The 27796-nt window shown below is 40.0% G+C and overlaps 2 protein-coding genes across 2 annotated transcripts; one reads left to right on the forward strand and one right to left on the reverse strand.

The window, feature by feature from the left end:
* Nucleotides 1-45: 45 nt before the first annotated feature.
* Nucleotides 46-8788, reverse strand: dis3 (DIS3 exosome endoribonuclease and 3'-5' exoribonuclease). Its single transcript, XM_034237903.1, has 21 exons — nucleotides 8243-8788; nucleotides 7527-7684; nucleotides 7105-7301; nucleotides 6790-6863; nucleotides 6467-6634; nucleotides 6176-6340; nucleotides 5285-5398; nucleotides 4971-5108; nucleotides 4618-4764; nucleotides 3861-3977; nucleotides 3668-3769; nucleotides 3409-3473; nucleotides 3183-3267; nucleotides 2941-3068; nucleotides 2699-2785; nucleotides 2446-2602; nucleotides 1501-1715; nucleotides 1182-1350; nucleotides 838-996; nucleotides 622-744; nucleotides 46-433 (listed from the first exon to the last, which is right to left on the reverse strand). The coding sequence occupies exons 1-21, from the start codon at nucleotides 8459-8461 to the stop codon at nucleotides 365-367; spliced, it is 2856 nt and encodes a 951-aa protein (XP_034093794.1). The 5' UTR covers nucleotides 8462-8788; the 3' UTR covers nucleotides 46-364.
* Nucleotides 8789-8952: 164 nt separating this feature from the next.
* Nucleotides 8953-27095, forward strand: pibf1 (progesterone immunomodulatory binding factor 1). The gene is made up of 18 exons (XM_034237905.1): nucleotides 8953-9523; nucleotides 10092-10192; nucleotides 10684-10882; nucleotides 10999-11118; nucleotides 12075-12208; nucleotides 12397-12505; nucleotides 12590-12709; nucleotides 12807-12868; nucleotides 13017-13142; nucleotides 13714-13812; nucleotides 18387-18552; nucleotides 19973-20123; nucleotides 20427-20517; nucleotides 21500-21602; nucleotides 23403-23533; nucleotides 24750-24834; nucleotides 26094-26255; nucleotides 26537-27095. Exons 1-18 carry the CDS (start codon nucleotides 9257-9259, stop codon nucleotides 26588-26590), a joined length of 2280 nt encoding a protein of 759 aa, XP_034093796.1. The 5' UTR covers nucleotides 8953-9256; the 3' UTR covers nucleotides 26591-27095.
* The last annotated feature ends 701 nt before the right edge of the window (nucleotides 27096-27796 follow it).

Genomic DNA, 27796 nt, shown 5'->3' on the forward strand with positions numbered 1-27796 from the left:
CTTAATCTGTCACATTGATAAAGAATCCTTCAAGGCTGCAATAACTTGATTTTGTCAGTGTTGTAAAGCTCTTTTAGAACAAAATATTTCAGTTTAAAAAGCAATAAAAACAAAATAAAGCACTTTAATGATGAACTCACTAATGTTGACAAGTTACATTGCATTTGACTTGCAGTGCCCTTCCACGAACAGTTGTTTCACATCATATAAAAAAATAGCAGAGCGAAATATGTAAGGTTTGAGCTGTAATGGACGCACTTGCCAAAAAATAAAACAGTTATTGTGTCTACTCATCAAACTGCTTCTTTTATAGACGTTTCCTCTTGATCTAGAGGGCCAGTTGGTGACACTTCTTCTTTCTGCATCAGCGATCCAGTCTGGGTTTCTTGGCCAGTGGTTCAACCTCTGGAGCTGAAACACTCACACCAGGGATCTAAAAAAAAAAAGACAAATAATTCACAAAATTAGTCATTTTTCTATTAAGACATTGTTAACATTTGTAAATAAACCCTTAATACTGCTGGTAGAAAAGAGGTTTGGGCTAAAGTTGAAGATATAAAAATGTTCGCCTTAATCGTGTGCTCCTGCTTTTTTGATAGTGATATTGTACTCAGTCCTTACCACAGGTTCAATGAGAGACATGCGGATCTTCTGGTGCTGGATATTGGAGGCGTCCAGGCTGATGGTGACCATCACTCTATCAAACATGTGGAAGGTGTGCTGTTCCACTGTCAGAGAGGGACCCTGAACACACATACAGAAGAGATATTATGTACAGCTTCTGATTGTTAGAATGTATCAGTGATTTAACCAGGTATAACAAAATAAATAACTAACCTCTTCATCAAACACAACATTAGGGGCTGCTTTGTTTTTGGAGTCAAAGAACACAGTTCCCTCCAGGCCAAACTTTGGGATGAGTACGATGATGGCGTTCTTCCTCACAAACAGAACAAATCCCTCTTCGTTCAGTATGCCTCGGCTCTTGAAGAACAACTGGAAAGAGATTGTTTGCATTAAAGCAGTGGATTATTTAGCATGGTATAGGATCTGTTTGATTCTTATTTTAATTCAAACCAAATGTTCATGGGGATGTAAATGGACTAGTCTTAATCATGATGGTTCGGTGGGTTTTTCATTATATGTATTCCAAATAGTGTGTGGGCTCCATTTGTGTTTACCTGTGTGTGGAAGGCCACAGAAGCTCTCTGTGCATACTGAGACATTTTGTGTCTGTAGTTGAGGTTGTTGGAGAGGGCTGACTGCTTCTGTTTGTCCATCAAATCTGGGTAGGTTTTGTCCGCTGCTATGGCCACTGCCAGCAGGCGGTGAACGATAATATCTGCGTACCTGTGCAGGAGAGCAGATACAGACAATTGAGGGGGAGGAAAGGAAAGGTTTAAATGTGCTGTGGTTATTTCCTATTTGAGCATTTCTTTGTTAAAAATTGGCCAGACCCCACAAGTTTGTTCAAGAGGTGAAGAATATCTGTTTCCATACCTCCTAATAGGTGATGTGAAGTGTGTATAAATGGGAGAAGCAAGGCCGTAGTGGTGGAAATCGCTGTCCATGCCAGAACAGAAATAGACGGCCTGCATCATGCAGCGGGTGGCCAAGATGCGCAGAAGCGTGTTAAAGTACGGGAAGCCGTCCACTCTGGCCACGTCAAGGGAGTCAGCGAGAGCCTTCGCTGAGTCTGTGTGAATCTCCACAGCCTGGGGAGAGAAGGAAACAGAGTGTTGACCAGAGGTTGCGTTAGACTTTTTCGTTACAGACAGGATCGTAACATTTCCGTCATAATCCATTATTACCCGTCGGGTCTGTAACAACGAGCTGACGAGGAGGGAGAGAGCACGCTCGTGAACTGTCAACGGGGCGGGGGGGTGGTGAACTATTAGCGCCGGTGTTATGCCGTGTTATGCATGCACCTTGCGGGAGCGCGCACAGTGTAAAGCAAAAACTTGCAGACATGTCAATGATTTGTTCGGCAAAGTACGGTTTGGAACCGATATCATTTCCTTTTTGGCGGGGATGCATAACACGGCATAACACAGTAGCCTTGCTGCGGGGGAAATTTGGCGCTGTTCTGAGTTTGTTGTAATCCGTCAAAATGACGGACTGCTTTCAGATTTTTCCGTCATTGTTAAAAAAAATCGGTCATAGACGGAAAATATTCGGTTAACGCGACCTCTGGTGTAGACATCTTAACACACTTTTTTATTTATTATTTGCAACAAGCACAAAATGAAGTTCCTACTGAAATGCCATTTTCATCCAATTAGTTTGAGTCACTGAAATAATCTATGGTGTGGATTCCAGTGTCTGGTACCAGGTTTAAATGTCACTCCATTTATTACAAGCAAAAGTGATTTGATTACCTCAAGAAAAAAGAATAAAACCTAAAAACAGAGCAACCTTTCTGTATGTGATTCTATCTCCACTCACCTTGGACTTTGCAGCCTTGAGCAGGATGTCATAGTTAGATGGAGGCGGTGCTGGATGTTTCCTCAGCATGGCACAGTCTGGAAACTCGTCAAAGATCTTCTGAGCAACTGAAATATTCGCCAGCAACATGAACTCCTCCACCATAGAGTTTGTCTCCCTAAAAACAAAATATGGGTTTATTTGCATTCGTCCCAAAACACAAACTACAAATATTTGCTTTGATAATGGTGTGCTCCTTTTTGGGGTAACCTACATGAGTTCTTTGGTCTGGAGGTCGATGGGGTCGTGGGTTTCGCTGTCGATGTGGAATCGGACCTCTAAAGAAGACAGTGTCAACGCCCTGAAGGATATCGAATGCAACATAAAACACACTTCAGGTTAAATAAAAACTCACACCATCAATAGCCTTTGCTGCCCATTGCATTAGAGTTTACCAAATCTACATTTTGTAAATCTATTTCTTATGCTCTAATTCTCCCAACTTCCAGTCCTCACCCTTTCAATATCCTGTGTTTCTTGAGGATTTTGGCCAGTTTGTTGAGACCGCGCAGGTTCTTGGTGATATCATCAGTCTGTGTCGTGTCATCAATCCTCATTTGGGCCTCAGCGTAAGTCAAAGATGCCTGTAAAATAGGAAAACATAAGTAAACAACAATCATCTTGAGCCTGTAGTTCTGTGTCTTACAAGTAAATATTGAAAACAGGTGATAGTAGTATATAGTGTTTTAGTACTATACCTTAGATTTAATGACACTTTTTGTGAACCGGGTCTTTAGAATTTCAGCCTCATGGTTAATCTCCCAGATACAAGAGAAAGCCAGTCTGGAAAAAAAGTCAGAGACAAACATTTCAATTGCGTTCAAATAAACTATGATCTATTTATTCACTGAAATATTTTGGTAAGTAGGAGTCTTGATGATATTGGTTATTGTGTGAGTGTGTGTATAAATCTCTAGTCCTCACCTTTCCACATTGGAGCGTAGAGAACAAAGATTGGAGCTGAGCAGTTCAGGAACCATGTCTATCCTCTGGTGGACACAAAGTTAAAGCCATTTTAGTTTAAAAAAAGTTTCCAACTGCATATTTTTATACCGCCTTGAGGTTTTTATACTGTGATTGCTGTTTCTGTTCCTACCAATATACATGTTAGTAAAAGATCCCAAATAACCGATTTTTCCCCTCCAGATTGGAGGGGTTTTGTTTGTGTTTTGTTTGTTCTTACTTTGCCACACAGGTACACAGTGGTGCCACGGTTTGCAGCTTCTTTGTCCATAGCGTTGCCAGGTCTGATGAAGTGACTGACATCAGCGATGTGAACACCCACCTACAGCAAAGAAATAATATACTTTAGGTTCATATGAACTGAAAAAAAAACATGTTTTTAACTTTATAATGTTTGTGTCCAGTATGTGTACCTCAAGGTTTCCATTGTCCAGTTCTCTACAGTGCAGGGCGTCATCTATGTCTGTACATCCAGGAGGATCCACGCTGCACACTATCAGACTCCTCAGGTCCTCTCTGTTCACCATCACCTGTTCCACAAACATCAACACTATTATAAACACATATACATAACTATCAACATTTTTGTGCCTTAAAATTATACTGTGATAGACCCACTGATAATTGACAGGAATGCAACATGTTGGATTTTTACTGATTTCCCAAATTCCTTAAGTTTCCACCACATTTTGACTGAATGCAGATAACGATCTGCAAATACAGTATATTTTCTAACTATTTGCAGGAACCATCAAGTCATTCCTCTTGTGTGATTGACATATTGTTATACCTACTGTTATTGTGATGGCCAACTGGAAGATGCAAACATATGCAATGTTTTTCCAAATGTAGTGCATAAGAAAAGTATTTAAACTTCAGTCAAATGTAAAACACATTATTTTATATAACATGTCCAAAATAAGCTGAAAAAACATTCTTTGCAAACAAACTTGGATGATGCTGATGATGATGGATGATGAGACAATCATCAAAAGAAAAATAACACATAGCAGACATTTTAGTTTGTCCACTTGCTTTGTCAGGGGTTCGTGCTACATACGCCTAATCTTTACGGCATGTCATATTGTGTGCTCATAAATGTGTGCATCCCTAAACAATAAACGGCAACTAGAATAATGCTCAGTGTATCCCACACAATGCTGTCAATACCTCTGGTGTGATCTCCCACGGCATCGTGGGAAGGAAACTGAGCACAGCCTGAGAGAAGGCCTGGTGGGGGACGTCGTGCTCCAGCAGCAGCACCTGCTGCTCCGTCTCCTTATCCCCGGCACTACCCAGAGTGCGCACAAAGTGACCCTAACAAAGAAGAAAAAACTGAGTTCTCTCCGTGGACAGACTTGATGTTTTCTTAAATGAAAAAAAACCTGCAATCCTAAAGTGTGGCTATATAAGTAGAACAATGAACAATTACATTTCCTGTGAAACGTTGATAAGTGGAGATAAAATAAATCAAGGATATAAGGTTTCAAAGATTTGACCAGATGAAAGGTATTCAAACTCACATTTGGATATCTGGAGTGTTTGGGCCAGCCATCGATGGCCACCATGATCCTCTGGCCTGCCAGTGCGTCTGCCTGACGTGTTTCAATGCGAATGCGCGGGATACGGCGATCTGCGGGGGTGAAAAGATGTCTGGTGGACTGTAAGAAAAAGAAAACAGATGATCAATGATGAGACAAAGTGGTGCTTAACAGCTTGTAAAGTGAATAGAGATGTAATCATTGTAAAAAGGGCTACCATTTCTCAGGAAGAATGTTCAAACCAAACAAATAATAAACTATATAAGACATATGGCTGTATAGAGCAGTCTTAATACCTCTTTAATGATCGAGGCATTGAGCATGCCACAGAATGGCCTCCAGTTCCTTTTGATGATCCCCACCACTCTTCCTGTGGGCTTCCTGGCTGCTTCAGCTGCCGATACCCTCAACTGCTCAGACACACAGGATAACGGGACATTATTAAGATAATGAAGCTACAAATGTAAAATTGGGGTTCAACACCAAGCCTCATTTGTATAGTACAGCAGTACTGTCCAATCATACCGGTGTACACCCTGCTGATTTGTTTTGACAATAACACTATCAGAAAGTTGAAGTCTAATAACTAATCAAATCAATCATGTTTTATTTATATAGCACATTTTTAAAACGATATTTGGTCGAGCCAAAGTGCTGTACACGCAATAAAAACACTTTACTGCAAAAGCAAACAGAAGACAATAATTTACAACAGCAAATATAAAAATCAAACACAGGGAAATGTCAGGAGTTGTGCTCCGCTCTGACTAGAAGGCCAGGGAGAAGAAGTGAGTCTTTAGTGTAGATTTAAAAACCCCTAGGGTCTGGGCCGACCTCACATGGAGGGGCAGAGTGTTCCAGAGCCTGGGGCCAGCTGCTGCGAAGGCTCGGTGCCCTCGGGTTTTGAGCCTGGTCTTAGGCACTACCAGCAGCAGCTGGTCAGCAGACCTTAAAGCTCTGCCTGGGGTGTAGTGATGGAGGAGTTCTGCTATATAAGCCGGAGCCAGCTCATTTAGGGCTTTAAAAACAAATAAAAGAAGTTTAAAATCAATTCAGAACCGAATTGGAAGCCAGTGCAATGAGGCAGAATTGGGGTGATGTGGTGACGCTTTTTATGGCCAGTGAGAAGACGCGCAGCTGCGTTCTGCACTAGCTGCTAACTAATCGTTCAGTCAACACATATTCACCTCTTTTTCTTCTTCACCCTCCTCCTCATTATCGTCCTTTGCTGCGCCTTCATCCTGCAGCACAACTGAGGAGGGCACCACCCACTGATCCCGTGGCAACAGCTGCACGGCAACAACATCCTGGTACACGGATCTGTTGAGGTTCTGAAGACCCTGGATGAGAACCTGCAGCCAGACAAAATGGAAAGCATTCATTTACATTAACTTTACTAAGTTTGACAAATTCATATATTTACAGATTTTGGATGATTGTTCAGACAAACACTTTCACAGAAACATGTACACACGCACCTCTGTGCTTTCTTCCCCCTCTCCCTGGACAAAGACAGTGGCCTCCAGGTAGTTGTCCCTGCTGGCCCTAAAGGTGCCCTGGAGGAAAGTGCCATTCTTAAGTCCTGCTTGGATCCTGGACAGAGGGAGGTGCTCTGGGAATAACACCTTACTGCTAGTGATGTCATTCTGAGGGAGCAAATAAAAAGAGATCAATGGAAGGTTAAAAACACCATGAAAAGGTAGGAGTGTAAAAAGTTGATACCGATACAAGTTGTACATACAGAAATAATATAACTACTATTTAAAAATGAAACAAAATAGTTTTATGTAGAAAAGTTTACCTTGTCATCATTGGACAAAGCCAGCCGATCCACCAGCTCAGGGTTCCCGATAAGACTCTTGATGTACTCTTCACCTAGAAGGGAAGTGAACAAATTGTTGTTACAAAGTGGTATAACAGCCGATGCGGTTTAAAAGCATGCTAGTATCCGACAGAAAATATTGGGAAGGCCTGAGGAATATTTTATTCAACAAATTGGGGATCTGTGCTTCATACGTAAAGCATTGAATTTGAAATTAGGGAGAATCCGTCAAATTGGAATGTCTCATTTAACACATTTCTGCTGTGTTATCTTTCCTGAAAAAAGACTACTTACATTTGTACACCAGCAAGCCGCTCTCCTCTGCCTTCTGCTTGTTCCCTTGATCATTGGTGAGGAGGACAACCTTGAGTGGGTCAGTGTCCGACTCAGACTTCTTCAGGTGCTCGCTGTACCATTTTGCCGCCACACGGATTGCACGGTCGTTGCGGTCATTGGCACTCTCCCCTGGTTCACGTTCAATGAATGTCTCTCTGAAAAAATTAACAGGTAAATCAGTATTTCATGCCTTTCATAAGAACATGTACATCAGGAGGGAGGTCTGAGAGGAAGATATTTATTAGAAGAAGAAGAAACTCTGTTCAACGGGCCGATGTACCTTGTCACTGATTACTTTGACATGCTTTTACTTTTTACATATTACTGTAATGCAATTGAGATGTTCAGAAGCAGTACAAAGGTCAGTGGTGTTTTTCTACCTGTGGTGTTCATTGGTAAAGGTGTAGAAGTTTTTCTCTTTCTCATGTACAATGTCCTTCAGGCGTTTATAGATTGGTGCACTGCGGTGGCGTACCTCGGCCAGCACTGTCTGAAGGATTATGACATTACGAATAACTTGGTCTTCCAACACGTCGATCTGCAGGACACAGAAATGATAAACATTAGGGTAAAGAGAATCAGAAGTGTGAGAATCAGGTGTGAAAACAAAAGGAGAAGTTATAATGGCATAGAATCAAGGAATCACTATGACCTACATTTAGTGGTGGACTCAGGCAGTCTGATAGGTAACATTTTTAAGGCAAATCCTATATTTTAACACTGAAAGGGGACGCTTGATCATGTTTTCTTTACCCGAGTCAACCAGAGCCCACATTTATGTAATCCCTCAACTGCAATAGGTCAACAATACTGATATTATAGTTGTATAAAGACACACAAGGATTGTCATATAAACTAGCTGAGTGCAATGAAAGATGTTAACAATACAACAACCAAAGATGAAATAATAAATTATGTATTATCAAAATACACGAGGCATAAACTAGGGATACAAATCTGTATGTAAAAGTACATGTCAAGTCAATATGTCTGGAAAACATCATGTTAGACTTCTTGGTGAGGACACATTTTTTCTTCAGTTTATTACACAGTTTTCACAAATAAAATAGATATCCAGGTGAAGTCTTTTTCTTACCTGATGCAGCACCACATTAGTGTCAGGTATCACATAATGTGGATAAGAGCACAGGTTGCTCTCCATACACGGGTCTCTCTGCAGCGCTGTGGACTCCTGTTTGCATTCAGTGCAAACTTCGCTTCCGCACCAAATATCATCTCTCAGATAATGCTCACGCACTATTTTCATCACCCCACCCGACCGCGTCTTCTTTACGAAGGTTTTAGATTTCAACATGATAACAATGAAGGCTTCACAAACATAAAATCCCAATGTTTTTTTCTACCAAATTGACGAGAAGCTAAGAGTTAGCTGCCCATGTGTAAACCATGGGTAAACTTATTCAGTGGGCCGACAAAACTTTCACAGAGTTTTGATAAACACGTAAAGCCAGATTTCAGGTCGTTAGTTAAAATAAGTTAATATTTATGTTTTAACAATCTCAATAAATAACGTATAATTATTATATTACGATACAACACTATCCTTTGCTTTTATTTGAAACAAATGAAAAGTATGTGGTTAGTTTTGGTTGCCCACAACGCCTGGTCAATGAAAACAAAGCTAAAGAAGTCCGAGGGGGTGGGTTTAGAAAAATAAGCTATTTAATTAGCGCCCCCCCGTGTTTAGGAGGAGGTACTGCATTCCCGTTGCACTGTAATGAATGGCAGACATGTGGGCGTTGAATGTCATGCAGGTTTATAACCATAGTAGGCGCTGTAGTCAACGTTACATACACCAGCGTAGTCGAGCTCGAGCCGTTGGCGGTTAGCAGGCGTCTCGGAGCGGGACACTTGAAAATAAAAGCAACCCACCACCGTATGGTCTTGGCAGCTCCGTGATCACTTAAAAGCTTTATTGCGGGTATATATATCTCATTCTCTCAATATGAGTACATCGGTTGACTTTTTTTCCACGATATATGCTAGATAGAGTCGGGCAGTGTAGGTGTTGTTGTCGGTAGCTATAAACTAACTATCTCTGCTACGGGGCGTCGTTAGAGAGAAAAACAAAGAACCAAAGCAGGACAAAATGCCTCCCAAGAAGCAACAGGTGAGGCCAAGAGCAGCCAACATCTCCAGCTCCCTCGACCTGGAGTCGGAGGACATCAGCCTGGAGACCACGGTGCCCACCACCGAGGACCTCTCCTCCTCCGACGAGCAGCGAGACGGATCGCAGAAGGTGACCCGTCAGCTGATCGAGAGGAAGGAGCTGCTGCACTCCGTCCAGCTGCTGAAGATAGAGCTTTCTCAGAAAAACCTCATCATAGACAACATGAAGGCCGACCATATGTCCAAGGTAGGAGAGAGGAACGGTGTTTGGTGTAATTCATCCCCAGGTTGTTCCTTTTATATATAGAGGTAAATTGTAACTAAGTACATTTACTCAAGTACTCTACTCACGTACGTTAGGTGAGTCTCTTATCTCTACGAACAACTCTTCTACATATCAGATATTAGTGTTTTAATTTATTATGAATATGTTATACTGTGTATACTAAGATACTCTTCTGTGTATTTTATACATTGAATATGCACATATTTGCTTAAATGTTTATTGTGTTGCATTTTATTCTGTTTTTATGTTTATTTCTACCAAAGGAACATTTTGTGTATTTTTACTCTTCTAAATCCATCTTGCAAATGTAGTTAGGCTGCTACTTAAAAAAGGCGGACAGAACATAAAAAAGAGTTGAATAATTTCTTCTTGCTTTATCACATTATTCTCATATTATTAGAAGTACAAGTTAGAGTTACATTTTGCCCACCTGACAAAGACAAAAACATGCAGTCACTTCCATTTCCAAAGCTATCTTTGTTGCAATAATAGTCCCATGATTGTTTCCATGTGTTTTTTCCCATGTGAGGTTGAGGAGCTGGAAGAGAGGCTGAATGATGCTATGCACCAGAAACAAATGTTTGCCCTGAGACTTGACAGCCAGCTGAAACTCAATCAAGAGGAGAACAGGTGAGAAAAAGTGATGAAGTTCAGAGAAATGTACTGTAGGAAAACTGCCATGCCCCTTGTAATTGTTGAGTCATCTGTTTAAGAACAGACATTTTGACATGGTTTTAGCAATTCATATTGGCCCACTGTCTCTCAGTTAACATATCTTCTACCGCCATAGAGTCTTGGTGTTTTTGCAGTCATCATGTTTAACCACATCACACATCTTACTGAATACCAAGTACAAATCTAACTCACAGTGTTAAAGCCAAGCCTGAAATGTCTGCTTGTAAGTGAATGGTTATCAATGACCTCATTTATAGAACAAATAACTTTTGAAAGCAGGTGCCATGCTTCTATGCCACTTTAAATGATGTAGAGAATATTAAAGCTGGAATAGATATATGTATTTAAAATAGGAAAAAGGTTTTTTATAAGGAGAACTGCCTGTGTTATCTTTCCCATCATTTATGGTAAGTACAAACGTTGCTAACAAATCTTGTCCTCACCAGGAAGCAGCAGACTCTGCGTAAACAAGAGATGGAGGCCATCCTGCTCAGGCAGCAGCAGCTGGAGGAAACTAACCGGCAGCTGTGTGAGAAGTCTGGAGAGCTGCGGAGGTCTCTCAGGGATCTGGACCTCCCCCAGGACAGGTACCATGAGCTCCGTGACCTCCCTGACGACAGACTCTCCATACAGGAATACGTGGCTGTAAGTATGGGGGGCTTTCCTGAATCTCTACACCAACTTGTAGAACCAGGAAGACAATATAGAAGACGAGACAAGAAGCTGACATGGTGACCTTTTCTCTGCGCTGTGTGTTTCAGATGCGTTTCTACGAGGTGGTGACTCCTCTGCGGGCCCAGCTGTCTGAGCTCAGTGTGAAGAGAGGAACTTTAACTGAAGACCTGGACACACACAGAACCCAGATGAGGGCTTTGATGGAGGTACGGCACACATACACTCCCTTAAACTCTACATCTGTATTCCATCTTTTTCTGTGTGAGTTCACATGTTTTGAATAACCATATTTGTATTTCACTTATTCATTATTGTATTATTCATGTATTATCAGTATTTTGTTTATTCCTATCCATCTCTGGTAAAATCGTAGACTTTGCACTGTTCAAATAAACATAACTGATTGTGCAACATTTCAACAAGCTTTTATGTAACCTTCTCCAGTGTGTGTGTGAGCACACAAGTCCAGCTGAATTCCTCTTTTTTCTTCTTTGTTTAAACGTACAATACCCCACACATCTCAAACAAACACTCATTCCTCCTGTCACATATTTAGAAAGCATAGAAACAAAGAATGTGTCAAGAGGTTCAGTAAGCTTCAACCTAAATGTGGAAAACATCAACGCCACATAAAACACATCAGTTATTGCTTGTTGTGTCAGTTACAACATTCTCAAAATAGTTCTTTTTACAGCCTGCATTGAAAAAACTGAACGTTCTGTGACCTACCCCCCCAAAAAAGCCATGCATTCAATCTAGTCAGCAGTCGTCCTGCAGGCATATTTATCCCAATGAAAAGATAATAGTGCAGCATGCTAAAGGCAGGGTAAGAATATGGGAACAAAATAACCTGATCATCGCAATCATCAGAGCATTTTCATACTAATTCATCATCGTTTGAGTATTTAAACATTATTCCTGAATAGCTTCTTGCCTTTTATACCACAGTTTGTTTTTTGACTTGGGTACATCCAGTAGGTAAATAAGGATGTGTTTTTCACTGCATGAATGAACTATTACCAGGGATTGTAAGATACTGTACATTTCGTTTAATTCCTGTCAGGGTGTCCAGAAGGTGAAATCTTGCCTTTTGTGTCTACTAAAATAAATGCCAAATATAATAATTGAAAATGTTCTGTTCTGTGACTGTGTGTGTCAACAGAGCTACGAGGAGGAGCGGCGGCTACGAACTGAGCTGGAGTTGAGGAGCCAGAGACTGACGCTGGAACTGGCCGACACCAAGCAGCAGATTCAAGAAGGAGACTATCGGCGAGAAAACTACCCTGCCATCAAACGGTGTGTGTGTCAGTTTCTGGAAAAGCTATGGAAGGCTGTGTGTATCTTTGAGTTATTTTGTCAAGTTTTTTTCTTTCATCACAACAAAACTCCAGAACCCTTTATATCTTGTCTACTTTCCCCCTCTATTGAAATGATTGATATATATTTGCAAGTTGAAATGTATGTTAACCTGTAACTGTTTATAGTGAGCGGGACAACTTTGAGGCAGAACTGAAAGATTTCAAGAGAAGATTTGAGACACTAGACCTGACTCACACTGCAGTGACCAGAGAAAGGAACACACTCAGCAAAGAGGTGCTTCACACACGCAAAAAACAAATGTTATTATTTTTGGCTTTATTGTTTTCTATAATAGTTTGTATTTGTCTTCCCCTCCAGGTGGCGACATTGCAGCAGTCAGTGAGTCTCCTGCAGAAGGATAAGGATTACCTGCACAGGCAGAACATGGAGCTCAGTGTGCGCTGTGCACATGAAGAGGACCGCCTGGAGAGGCTGCAGGTCAGGACAGCTCATGAGAGACTCATCTATTAGGACATGCAATCAATACCACTCATATTCTTCTGACATGCTCTCACTTCATGATTTTGTGATCTAGGTACAATTAGAAGACACTAAGAAGGCGAGGGAAGACGCCTATGAAAAATATGTAGCATCCAGGTTAGTCTCTGCTGTTTTACACTGGTCATCAGCAAACAATACTCTTTATAATGTGGGAGACCTGTGCCAAACACTGACATTGATGGTTTCATCTTACAGAGACATTATGATCTAGTCATTTTGTTTTATTTGTATCTTTCAACTACAGAGACCACTATAAGTCAGAGTACGAGACCAAGTTGAGAGAGGAGTTGGAGAACATCCGACTGAAAACCAGTCAGGAGATAGACAACCTGCAGAGAACCTCCAGGGAGATGTATGAGAGGGAGAACAGGTACCAGTCTTTTATTTTACATAACCCTCCTAATTAAAATGTTTGTATGGATGTTGGTAAAAACTATGACTAAATATCAGGGTAGTTTCTCATTTTGCTCTCATGCCATATCAATCATTATTTTCCTAGTCGATTTACAGATAAGACTTCTCATTTTCTTTTCTTTTTATTAACTTTTATTCAAATGAATTCTTAAAACTCCAGCATTTGTAAAAAAAATAAAAAGACATCTATCCTGGATCTAATACCAGCTGCTTCTCTCTCCTCGTGATGTTTTTGTTAATTTGGGAATGGTAAACAATAATCTCTTAGTAAATGTACACATTTATACTCTTGACATTTACATGACAGCAACTCTTAATCTAGTATACATAACACAGCAGTAACTAAAGTAATGAATGCATATGCACATATTTAACATGAGGAAGAGCTATCAGCAAGATACCTCCCGGCAGCATCACAACAAAGGAGACACAACTTCAAAAAGATGAAGAATTCCTTTATTATGAACTGCATTAACAGAACATGCCATTTCCTTTTTGCTGCATCCTGTGTTTGTGCATTTAACCAGAAACCTGCGTGAGGCCAGAGACAATGCGGTGCTGGAGAAGGACCGAGCTGTTGTTGCTGAGAGAGACTCTCAGTCTAGATACGACCAGCTGCTGGAACAGTGAGTGTTACCTTCCATCACACACATAAAGATTTGATACACCTCATCGGTAATGTTATACTGTCTTTATGGACATTGAACATCAACAGGCCAATAAATACATCTACCTTTTTATTCTTTTTTTCTGCCTTTAACTCCAACAGTAAAGTTTGAAGTGATCATAACATAAAGGAAATACTAATCACCTGAGAGCTGGATTTTTGCTTAGCGAGGTAACTTCAGGGAAAACTCTGGGTTTCCGGTCCTACGATGCTGGTTCTCTTTTTAGAGGGCTAGATCTCCATGGTAACTTATGCTGAACGGCTAGCCTGGTCCGGAGCAGGTTAGGTTGCAGGATAAGAGATCAACTCAGTGAAAGCACCGCCTGCTGACCAATCAGAGCTCATTGTGCGGAGTTCAAAGCGATCAAGTCATATTACAGGAGAAAGGAAATGCAGAAAAACTGCCGTTGCAGGAAAGACGGCCGGCAAAAATCACCGACTGTGTGAACGTGAAAATTAATAGAATATCACCTCCCATCTTCAGAGCAATCTGACTATTATAACATTAGCGTAAAGAAAGCTTACTTAAATATCTGCCACAACATAAGTAACCGGATCAGAGTAACATTACGTACAGTCCGCGGCACCGTGAGTGCAGACGTCGATGTGTCCCATTATCATTCATATCACATCATAATGTATCATATATCTCCTTATCTGAGTCAGCTGAGCCGTATCTGGCCGTGCAACACTCACAGTGTCACATACTGTATGCAGAAGTATTATTTTAAGCAACACATTAAGTGTTAACACTCGAGTCAAATGTAATTAAAGTCAGATCCACTCGTGTCTTAGACGGGCAGTGATATCATAAACCTGTTAATGTACGCATTCAAACACTTTATCTTTTACCAGCTGTATTCACCTTGCAGGTTCAGCTCTGTGGCTTTGATCCTGGATAAAGTGTTTAAGTCATGGATGTTTAAAGTTTAACGTCTTCTTCATATTTGTCTAATATTATAGTTCACTTTTCATTCAGGAAGTATGACGCTGCCCTGTCAGTACGCTTGTCCATGTTTGTGATTTGTCAAATGTTGCTAACCCCGCCCCTTTCATGTGAACGCGCACATAACTAGATAGGGTAAAGCTGGCTTGAGTTAACGAGTTGATAACCAGCGTCGTAGGACCGCTTAGCGAGAGCGCGTTTGTTTTGGATTAGGTAAGCCGGGTAACTCAAACATATCCAGGTTATGTTGAACCGGCTTCATAGTACAGGCCTCTGCTTAATGTTGGGACAAAAACACCTCCAACACATAAGTAATAAACTGTAAGATACTGAACCGCTGCCCTGTCACTTCCTGGATTCACTCGGGAAGTTACTAAACCTGAGGGCAACTGTAAAAATGTCAATAAGACCGAGAGAATGGGTTACTTTTCCCTCGTTTCATAGTGTTGGCTTGATGTGTGTGGGAGTGGACAGAAACAAACTAGTGTGATTTATGGTTTTCCAATTGAATTCCTGAGCATTTCCCTGAAAGCTGGGAGCTTGTTGTGACTGATGCTGCCGATGTGAGCCGGCAGCAGTCTGTCATTAGCTCATGTTGTGGGAGCAGCAGGTCTTCTGTGGTTGTGGTTTACTGTCTCTTACTAAAGATCACATGAATGTTTTTCTGTAACTGCGGGGTCAGGAGGTCACACATTGACGTTCACTGAATGTCACTTTAAAGCAACAGGTGTCACCGGCCAGGCTGCATGCCTTTCGAGGGAAATACGTTCAGAGCAGGTTGAATGCAGTGACAGACGGTGTTATTCTGAAGACTATTTAGATGCAGAGGAATTCCTTTTTCACTGTGGCTGATTGATTGATTGATTGAAAAGTTTATTAACAGCTTGTATATTGGGTACAGTACAGCTCAAAACATACAATTGTTAAGGGGATGCAGACCAGAGAAAGACTTTCGTCTTGTTTACATCAGGGTCCCCCATTTCCAATTCATCATGAAGCTAAGCATTATTTTAAATACCTCCTTTAATTAAACTAGCTTCAATTGTTTTGACTAGGCTAAACAAATGTTAATGTAAAGCAGCTTTTTTAGTCACATTCTTGTCGTGATTTGTATCGAGTTGCTGGTCAATATCTCTGCTCCAGGCAACAGTGCCCAGCTCAGTGTAGCCTGGAAAGGTGCCTCAGGGTCATGGCCTTGAAGGAAGTTTCCTATCTTGCGTGGAAATTGCAACATATATATACACACACACACACACGTATATATATATCTGCTGCATACAAAGATGTCTGGTTAAACAAACAGTGTATTTGCATCTGATTTGTCAAGTCCCACACCTGTGAAAACATGTTCTTAGTACTGAAAGGAATTATGTAGAAAAATATGCTTAAAAAACAAACCGTAATGTTGTCAACTATTTCTATTTTGAACTACATATCAATTCTGAATATTTGAAATGGTCTCAGTACTCATTTTCCGCACTATCAATAAACCGGTAGCAGCTGCACCTTCTCACTCCCTCTTATATCCAACACAAGTTCACACATACCGCTGCAGTGTCCATTTTGCTGTTCTCGGCTGCTAGCGAAAACAAGAACAGTTTTTATTCTAATGCCTTGATATATCTATATTTAATTTTAAAATGGTATGCCCTATGTGTTATTCCATCTTCTCTATCATATTGAAAATGGTATCAAATATGCTTTTTATAAAGTTGTAGATGTAAAAACTCCAATATCTCGACAACAATATATTTTAGGAGCTTTTTCTTTATTTTAATTTCTGTTTTAAAATATTGTATCAACAACAAACAGTGACGCACACACAGCAGCAGCAGCAGCAGCAGCAGCAGCAGCAGCAGTGTCCCTGTCCTGGGTTTCTACTACATACCAGTCATTTCTCCAGATCCAAACTACCAGCTGTTGGTCCATCCACACATACACACTTAACTCTCCCTCTCACTCTCTCTCTCTCTTTTTGCTGCGATCACATTCCCTCTCTGCTTCGCATCGAAAGCCAATAACGACAGATGCTAGCCTCAAGCCCTTAACCCCTAACCCCACGCATGCCCCTATTTTTGGGGCAAAGAATGATATGCACAAGCTTGAAAGGGCGTCAGATGATTGTAACATAGAAGACAATCTCTGCTCTCTGTTTTACAATGCTGGCTATCTGGCCACTTAGGGTGATAAAACAGACGAACAGGAAAAACAGTATTTGTCAACTCTTCGACTAAAGTGCCTCAGGGAACCCCAGAGTCGTGCACTCTTACATAGCGTAGCTGCAATTAAAAGAAAAGCGGAAAAACCAGGTCTCATTAAGTCTTCTGTTCGAGTAAGTTATATTTTTTGGGAACATTTTTCTTCTTTGCATCTAGATTGCATCCGTCATTAAAAAGAAAGAAGGCATGGAATGTGGACCGCGTGTACGTGTCTGTTACCGTGAGCACACAGCTCAGGCCCGCGCTCCACGGATGATGAAATCCTATCAGGTCGGCTGTAATAGAGAGTTATTAATATTATCCAACCGACCTCCATGGTTTAATAATGTGTGTTGGGGCTTGAAAGCTGCCTGAGGAAGAGCCCTAGGCTGAAAAACTATTTTGTTTTATTTTTATATGGCTGCAGCAAGTGATTATTAACACAACCCCTGTCAGTCTGTTTATTTGTATTTATTACTGAACCTAAGGGCAACTGTAAAAATAATGAAACATTGCCTTCATAATTTTATTCTCTTTTTCTTCTTTATTTGAATATCTTATTTTGAATCAAACCAACAGTCCAAAACACAATGATACTCAATTTAAGATGAGATACAACGGAGCAAAGCAGAAAACTCTCATTTGGGAAGTTTGAATACGTTTGTCTGCCTTATAAATGACTTCACAGATGCATTTTTACTATTGAAGTAATCACATTCCTATCTTCAGTCTGTTCTGCTTATATGAATATCCTTTTTTTTTAAAAATGCAAACAGCTTATGTCTCTATGTTGTGTTCAAGTTTCCCATCCACACATGTGTGTATAACAAGACTGGGTTGATGCAGAACTGTGAAAACGGTAGAATACACTCTGTCTCTTTCTGTCCTGTTTACTAAACACCAAAGTTGAAACATGTTTCTCAAATGCCAATAGAATCATGAAAGATCAAACAAGAACAAACATTGCTTCGAGCGTCATTGAGAAATAATCTTCTGCAACCAAAGGATTTAAAACCTACTTTGATTTCCTGCTTGACGACTTGCACTCATACTTTAGGTGCCAAGCTGTTAGACACCCCAGAGCACTCCGAGCACCCAACGTAAACAATGTTCATTGCGCAAGGCACCCCGAATACTAATTTCATTGCTAATTTCCAAATTAACATGTTATTATGCAAATTATCTCAGAATGTGAGTGCATATATGAGAAGGAATATATTTCAATATTTGTTTCTAACCACCATGTCATGTCTGAGCCCAACCGGGTGCTCAGAGCTGAGTTTACCTTCTGGATCTGTCTTCACCAAAACACATTATCTCACCTTTTCAACACCTATTAACATTGATATCAGGTGAGGTGTGACTATCTGTGTGTATCTGTCTGCGCAGATTTCGTCAGCTCCAGCTGGGCACCGACAGTCGGGTTTCAGACCTGTCCAACCAGGCCAAGCTGCACTCCTTCGAAGCCGAGCGCGCTCAGATGGTCAAAGAAGAGACGGCTAAGACCCTGGCCCAGTGCCAGGTGGAGTGTGAGAAACAACAGAGGAAACTGGAGGTACTCTTCTCGTAAAAGGAAAATCAGTTTGACTTTACAGCGGTATACCCAGGTTCAACTCTATCACAGTCAACTTTTAATATCCCCTAACTTCTCGTGATTTGATTTCAACCACTAACATTATTTGTTGGTAGTTTAAACAGTAAAAAAAACACTATGCAAAGTGTTGCCTGATTCAAATTTCACACCCGAGATGTCCACGTCTCCAAGGTTATTATAACTGTCATGAAAATAAAATGAATGTACAAAATACATATTTATTTCAGGTTGAGAAATCCCCCTTTGTTTAATCAAATCCAACATTGTCATTTTTAACAGTATACATCAATCAATATAGCTCAAGTGAACAGATTGTCACTTTGAGTGTTTCTTAAATGACAGTGTCAAGGTTCTACATCACTCATTACTCTGGCCAGTCTTTGTATGTCTGTCCGGTGGCTCCACTCTTATCTCTGTCCTCTGTAGCACTCACATTAATAAAAGGAGTTAATTGAGCACAGGTTGTTCATGATTGCTGGATGCTCTTAGCTGAGGCCCTCCTCTTCACCTGTGTTTAACCCTGTCCTGCTCACCACAGGGACATGCATGTTAAAATGATGCATTGCAAACAATCATGGAGGAAAAGAAGGAAGCAAAAATACCTTTTCTCTTTTTAAACATTCGATGAAGAGCTGGTTTAGGTTTTTACTTTGGAGTGTGCAGCTTAGCTTTGATTTTGTTCCAGTTCTTTGTAATAATGAGGTTTAAAGCTATTTTTTGAATAAAAGTCCTTTCATGTAGGATTATTTATTTTTTCTCCTATTTTTCTTTTACTTCTCTCTCTCTCTCTTTGTGATGTTATTGTACATCCTTATGAATGTGAAAAAAGGTGGAATGGTTATGATTCTTTTTAATATACACATCCACAATGACAGCAATTTTGAAAGACCAACAACACGTTTGTCAGTGCGAGTAACAACAGTTAATTACATTACATTTAGCTGATGCTTTCATCCAAAGCGACTTACAATGACAGGGACATTCTCCCTGGAGTAACTAAGGGCTAAATGCCTTACTCAAGGGCCCACTAGTGGTGGTGTTCCTGGCGGGATTTCAACTCACAACCTTCCGATCTTCACCCCACCTCACTATTCATTAGCCCACCACTATGTTTATTTTCATTTGACCTCAGCTAATCAACAGTGCTTCATTGTTTCAACAAGATTTTGTATAAAAAAATAGCTACATAATTTGAAACTAAAGTGAAATGATTAATCGCGCATCCTTTGTTTTCTTACACTGACTGAGTGTACCACTTCATTAACAATATTCCTCAGGCGCATCATTTTGTACAAGTACAAAAACCATTGTTTTCAACTGACGCCCACTGAAAAACAATTCTGTTTGCTCCAAAACCCTTCTCATCTGTTCTTCCCCTCAGCTCCTCACCCAGGAGTTTTACCAGCTGCAGTCGTCATCAGAGAAGCGATTGGCGGAGTTGCATGCCCACAATGCCGAGCAGGCGTCTCGGCTGGAGACGTATGAGAAGCTCGAGCAAGAGTTGGACCAAGTCACCATGCAGGCTGCGGAAAGTAAGATCCCGACTATGGAACATTGCACACATTACTGTGAGGTCAGAGAGATAAAAGCACCAACAAACAAGAACGGCTCCCTTCAAATGCTTTGGCCTGGCTTTAGGAAATGTTTATTATAATATGAACAGATAGCATCAAATTCTAGAGCTGTAATGGACAGCCTTGTGACACTTGATGTCAAATAAGTTAAAAGAGAAAAGAAAGATGATGTAACATAATTATTGTTTTACTATAGACTTTGCCACAGTGTTTAAATAATGGAGATGTATGGACAGTATTTGTGTTTCTGTTTGTTCCCAGTTGAGAATGAGGAGGAGGCAGAGAGAGTCCTGTTCTCATACGGCTACGGAGCAAATGTTCCCACAACGGCCAAAAGAAGACTGAAACAGAGGTACAGCACATGGTACCCTTTACAATTCAAAGATCAATCAATCAATCAATCAATGTTTATTTATATAGCCCAATATCACAAATGTTACATGTGTCTCAGTGGTCTTCACAGTGTGTACAGAATATCAGTATGACAATACGACACCCTCTGTCCTTAGACCCTCACATCGTACAAGGAAAAACTTCCGGTGAAAAACCCACAGTTTAAAGGGGAACATGGGAGAACCTCAGGGAGAGCAACAGAGGAGGGATGCCTCTCACAGGACGGACAGACGTGCAATAGATGCCGTGTGTAAATCGAAAAGATAATACATTTACAGCATAGGTAGACCAAATGTTTGGAAATGCATGTGTCTATATAATAGATGGGACACATTGTGTGAGAGATGGCACTTAACAAACTCTGGAGTTGATCACATTAATTATTTGAATTCATTAAGAAAATCGCATTTGAATATAGCATGGGAATAGGGCTGCAAACTTCACAAATAGACACAATCTTCCGAGTTTCTTCTCAATAGTTTGATCCATACAATGTCATAAAATAGTTTTAAAAAAGTGTCCATCCCACTTTCCCAAAGAAAAAGATATTCAGTTTAATGATACAAAACAGGAAAGCAGGACATTTTCAAAGGTTGAAAACAGCTTTCTATTTTGATGATACACTCAAAATAGTTGGCTATTACTTTTTTGATCTATTAATCTTTGCTGTAAGGGTTGCATTGATATTTAGGTATGCGGATATATCAGGTAGATAATAGATTATTTTGTCCTAGTTTTGTGTGTTTTCTTTTTCTAAAAATGACACGCTTTGATCTGAAATCTATGTGCAGTGAAACATGAACCCAAACGGTTGTGGTTACATAAACTTTAGGGTAAACAAGGTGGAAGTACACACTAGTACACTGGCTGAGTGTACCTGTTGGTGTTGTCATCTTTTGGAATTTTCCAAAACTGTGTTTGTGATTGTGTTTATCGTGCAGCGTTCACCTGGCCCGCAGGGTGCTGCAGCTCGAGAGGCTGAACACGTCACTGAGGAGGGAGCTGGAGAGGCACCAGTCACAGGCAGGACAGATATCTGACGAGGTACACACACACACACACACACACACACACACACACACACACACACACACACACACACACACACACACACACACACACACACACACACACACACACAGCATGTAGGTGTGGACCTGCCTCTGGACTATATTTAATGAAATAATAATTTAATGTTTTTAAAAAAGTCATACAAATTAGAATCACTGCAAGTCAGTACCTGTATCGCACAATTGTTTCCCCACTATCACAGATCTCCTCCAGCAACTCAGATTATGGTTATTCCGCAGCTTCTATCAAAGCCTTGTGATTTATCTCAGCTGGTTTTACCTCTCTCGGATGACATTACATAGTCATTATCTCTCATCACCCACTATTTACCTCATCACTCCATCGCACGACACTCTGCTGTGAAAGTCAATGTCAAATGCACATCTAATCGCTCTTTAAAAGACATATCGTGCAAAACAGAAAAGGGATTTTTGCAGCTTGTGAGGTCGATCAGCACATGGATCATCAAACACATTTCAGGACTCTTTAAGGAGGGTGTCTTCTGCTTTTATTTTCCTCAAAAACCTTGGTCCAACAACGGTCTCGCCAATTCTTTCAAAGCTGTGTCAGGAAAGTGACAGGTTCTTTGAGAGCAGACACCTCACACCTTACATGAGAAGTTAGTCTTTCTTAGTACCTGTCACACTTGTTGACACAGTGGGAAACACTGCCAGAAAGCGTGACGACCAGGCTCTCCCAACAACTCACCTAGCCAATCACTGAGGCTTTTGTTGTGTTTGGCACACCATACATGTGTGTGCAATGTTTAATATTGGGTGTGTGTATGTTGTCTGTGAATGTGAAGTCACTTGTCTACCACTTTAAAAATTAAGTAAAATGTAAGTAAACATTATACAATGCTATGTTTGTCTCTTCTAAATGTAATTATAAGTCTAATGTCAATGAGAGGAGAGATTGTGCAAGTTGGAGTAAAGGATGGGCCGGTTTGAGACTAAATAAACCGTCCATTCAACTGTCGCCTGTGATTGACTGACACTCAGCTGGAATGCCTCATATTCATTGAGCGTGACAAGAAAGAGTGAAAAATTATACTTTTTATTCTCAAGAAAGGGTGTTAACCACTTCACCACCCACACAGATGCTCTGACTAAGTAACTATTGTCCTTAGCCTCCCACCCAGTTCTACTCGCTACTGGCTGGCTGTAAAAGTGGTTTAATGAGTAACAACACCCTAACTTTATTGTTTTGCAGATTTTAAGCATGATACTGGCTGAGTAATATTTGATTACACACATGGAACATTCAGATTCTTATGCGAGGAGTTTTTTGACAGTAATTGTAAATGAAAGGTTAATAACTTTGAGTCTTTAATAACTTTATTATATGTCTTCATACTACTACTCTTAATACAAAGGATACAACTTGGATACACCTTTTCATAAATCTCAATTATATGGCCACCATTGATGACATCAGATATAAGGAATATCTTGGCGGTGGTTGGGGCTTCAAGTCATTCACAGATCTTAATTTTTTCAATATTAACCGCATGTACAAATAGTTTTAAAGTGAAAATATTCTTGAACTAAGTCATGTTGAGGTTAATAAACATCTAACGGATAAACGGTTAGGCCCTTGTTGCATCATACATGGATGAGTTCATGTACAGCACACAGTGAAGACCTGATTCCCAGGTGTATAATTAAGTGCGGGGGAAAACAGCCACCTTAATTCACACTGACAGTACTAGGTGGAGTATTTTTGTTTTATATATCATTTCTGAAGTATTTACATATGTGTGTTGTTCCCCAGTTGTTGGCAGCCAACCAGCTGTTGCAGCAGACGCAGCAGCCCTATAGCTACCTGATAGAGACGGTGAGACAAAGAGACACGCAGATCAACACACTGAAGGAGCGTCTTTCCTCGCTCCAGGATGAAGTCAGGTACAGAACACGCCGTTCATAAAGAGAAACACTTCCTTCTATAAAAGAAGGAACTGAACAGAAAATAAAGTCACCACACGTGACCTTTTTTCTAATTGATGGCGATTAAGTCTGTTCTGTCTTGTTTGTCGAACATTTTCTTTGTCAATTTAATTGGTTACATTCTGTGTCTTGTAATTTACTCATCATGGCAGCAGGCTGTAACTACTCGCCCTTGGGCATAACAACCTCCATTTAAACCTTGTCTGTCCATATCACATCTATCTCTTTCTGTCTTCGTGCAAAGCTGATTGTGCAAGAGCCTGTGTATGTAAAGAAACAAAACTTATGTAAACCATACAAAGAGTTTGTCTATGCCCACAACAAGTGAGTGTTTCACATCAGCACACATTTAGCTTCCTGGCACTGACCTTAATCTCCCCTGGCCCCCTCTGTTTTTGAACCTGAGAAATATGCAAACTGACAGACTGCATGTTTTCTCTTGCTGCTCACTACCACTGAGCGCTCACCTGGGGCAAGCAGCAGAGCGAAAAAAAATCCTTTAAAATCCCCATAAGCTTCTCAAACCTCCCCACCTGACAGAGATATTGAAGTCTTCCTGTGGCTGTGCAGTGCCATCTGTTAAACAGCTGATACACCTATTCTTACTTTATGTTCTTCAATCTCTCTCTGTCTTAAGTAATAATTGTATTCACCGTTTGTTTGGTGATATTCAAAGTTGAGGCAGATCTCAGGCTATAAGAGTGGTGACACTGCTGCAGTTTCAAGATTTGCAAGATGATTTGCTTGAAAGCACCCTCCATCACAAGCTCCTGCTTGTATGTTTCACAGCCGCAGGAAGGAACACCTGAACAGTGTTGAAGAGTTTTCTCAGAGAATAAAGTCCTAATAAACTTTCAAAGTTGATGGTTTCATGCCAGTTATTTATGGTCACAGACAGTGCTAGTACACACGAGTGCTGTCTTTTCTTGGCTGATTGGTTTATAGCCAGCATTTCTTGTTGACCGTAAACCATAATAATGCCATTGCCAAGTTTGGGTATATTGCTTTATTACAGAGAAAATAATACCCTGTCTTTAAGAATTTATAAACGTCATCATGTTTCACAGAACCCTTTAAGTAACTAGAACATTACATTAATAACTCTCAGTAAGTACAGTCGTGTTTTTTCGTTTAACTCAAGATCTGCTCTTATTGTTTTTGGTTGTAACCCCAGTTCTCTGAGGAAAGAACGGACCGCACTACAACAGGTGAAAAACAACATGGCAGCCGATCTGGAGAGACTCCTCAACCATCGAGAGGTACACATGATAACAATGCTTCTTTTTTTTAATGTAAATGTTTGATGGTTTCCTCCATGATGACAACAAACTTCTGTTGTCCAATTAACAGTTAAATCCGAGAAATAGTTAATTTAAGACAAATAAAAGCAACTAATCTTGCACTTGAGAGCATGAAACCATTTTATATTTGTTAGGTTTGCTTGAAAATGACAACTGCTTAATCTATTAGCAAATGAGTCACTGAATCTATTTCCATCAATTGTTTAATTGATAAATAATATGAACGTTGCAACTCTTAATTGAACAGGCTTTTAATAGTCAGACAACTTATTTCTCTGGGTTGCAACGTTTCCTTCAAGATTGCGTATGCTCGTATGTGAGTGCATGTTGGGAGTGCGTCCCCCCCCAGCCAGCCGTTTGCTGTTTGAAGTATGTGCCCTGTCACAGACAGCTGTTCCTCTGCTTGGCTGCTTGGGATGCCACTGTTGTGCGTGTGTGTTTCTGTGTATGTGTGTGTGACAGTGCGTGTATCTGACATGCCATTGCTCATGTCCTCAGGGGTGATAAATAGAACCGTGAAAATGGTCCAGAGTCCTCCCCTCTGCCTAACCCCGCAGACCCTTCAACTTGTTGAGCTTAATGCAAGTCGTCCCATAGTTAAAGTTAAGAGGACAAACATGTCAACAGAAAGCAGCAATAAAAATTCCTGGAAACAAACATTGATGCAAATGAATCATCAAATGTTGAGGAAGCATTAGCTTAAAAATATATGATAATTTTTGCATTAAAGGTATTACAATCCTAATAAATATTTGTAAAACATTTCTTATATCAGAATCTAAAGAAAACTCATTGCCAAGTCGTTTTACATACAAGGAATTCAGTTTAAAAAAACAAATATAGAGTTATAAGAACCAATAAAAAAACGATTACATATATAAAAAAAACGATTACATATATTAAAAAAACGATTACATATATTAAAAAAACGATTACATATATAAAAAATGACTCAAATATTACAGCTTATCATAATTTAGTGAGGTAGATCTATGCCGTTTTGAAGAGGTATTGTGCAGAAATGATCAAAAATACAGAGGAATGTTTTGTTCACCCCTGTCGGATTTGCACCCAGCCAAAAAATTATCTGGCGGTTTAGTTGAGATTTTTTTGCATTTTGGAAAACTAAACTCTGAGGTATTTTTCATAAAGATTCATGTTTATTGTTCTGCTATCATTTCCACATCCCTATTTTTCTGAACCATGTGATTCTGCAGGAGTTAGCGGTGATGAAGCAGGTCCTGATCAGCATGCGGTCCGGACAGGGAGACGCTGTAACCCTATTGGAATCAGATAAAGCTGCAGGGAAACACCAGTCCAAACGTATCAACAGGACCACAGAAGAAGAGTCGCCAAACAAACCCAAACCCACTGTGTTTGTAAGAGTCTGACAGGGCAACGCCCTTGTATGAGTCACAGCACCTTAACCTGCCTGGACAGAAGTTCACACAAAGGAGCAATACAGGTTCACAGGAAATAATAAATTGTATTTTTGTCATTTAGTTTCAATTGAGCTTTTCACTACAGTCAGCTGAGCAAATATACACTGTAGTATACATCCTTGAATCATGAGAAAGTCAATTATGTGAGATGTTAAGAAAAGCTCCTGCTGGCACATCCTTTTCTAACATTTTTTCCTCTTTTTTTTTTTCATTTGCAGACAAATAAAGAAGCTCCTAATTGGCACCAAAAGATGAAGCAGAAACCCAAATGAAAATATTTATTTTTATGTTATGACTTGTTTTATTAATTTATCTAGAATTTTCCAATGTAAAAAACTTTTGATATACAAAAGCAGAAACTGTTGCTGGTGTCCGATTGTTTTGTTGTTCTCATCCTTGGTTACATATTGTTCAGAGAGGATAAATTCCCAGCTTACTGGTTCAGTAAGTATTACCTTATATACTCATTCCTGGCAAACTGGCTGCCCAAAAATTCCTCTATCTTGGCACTGTTGTTTTTTATTAGGTCTGTCTATCATTATTTCCTCATCTTTTCCAGGTTTGCAGATAGTGGTGGCTACAGACAAACAGCATTGCAGGAACATAAGCCGCTGATTTGAACGAGCTGAGGCTCCTTTGGCTTTAAATATAGACATAGTAGACATACCTCTATCATTTCAGACCACGTTCTTATCGGTGTCAAATTAAACTCAACCAGAGGATTGCTTAGAGGCTGTGTTGTTCATTTCTTTTGAGCATAAAATACTTCACAAACAACCATTTTGTTTTTTTGTTAAATGAGGATAAAATATAAGAACTTGTTTTTGTAAAAGCTTATTATATCCTACACTGTATACATGTTTTTGTACAAACTAAAATGTGTGAGTGCAGCCCCTTGCAGATGGTATTTTCCATAATAAACTTAGTGATAAACTGCGATTTCTAACACCATCCACGTCACATTAAAAGAATGACCTGTTTAAAAAGTAGTTTTTACTCCTTAATTTGCATATGAAGTTCAGTTTACCTGTCAATGGAAGTGCTATACCCAACCTGAGAATATTGATTTATAATGAGTTTTAAAAAATAGTCTCGGATCGCATTTTAAAGTCTGTATTACCAACTGGTGGTGTGGGGTTTGAAATAACCGGACATTTAGGAGGCATGTGGGTCTAGTTGCTGCCTTAAATTGCCCATTTGTGTTTTATTTGTGTATCTTTTGGGACTATCAGGTTTAAAAAGTGACTTTAATTGCAAGAATAGACCAGGTATTTAGATACAATATAATATTCCTATTAGAGATTATCTATATAAGTATAATACATATTTGATATAAACTAAAAACACTGGAGGGGAACCATGAATTAACCTTGACTTCTACTATGGCTGTGAATGCTGTCTGTCAGGCAGGTCCTGTAGCCTAGTTTACGACACTGTTGTCAGTGTATTTAGATGGAGTAGGGCGGTGGCCAGTGAAT

Source organism: Gymnodraco acuticeps, unplaced genomic scaffold (genome assembly GCF_902827175.1).
Source record: "Gymnodraco acuticeps unplaced genomic scaffold, fGymAcu1.1, whole genome shotgun sequence".
NCBI lineage: Eukaryota > Metazoa > Chordata > Actinopteri > Perciformes > Bathydraconidae > Gymnodraco > Gymnodraco acuticeps.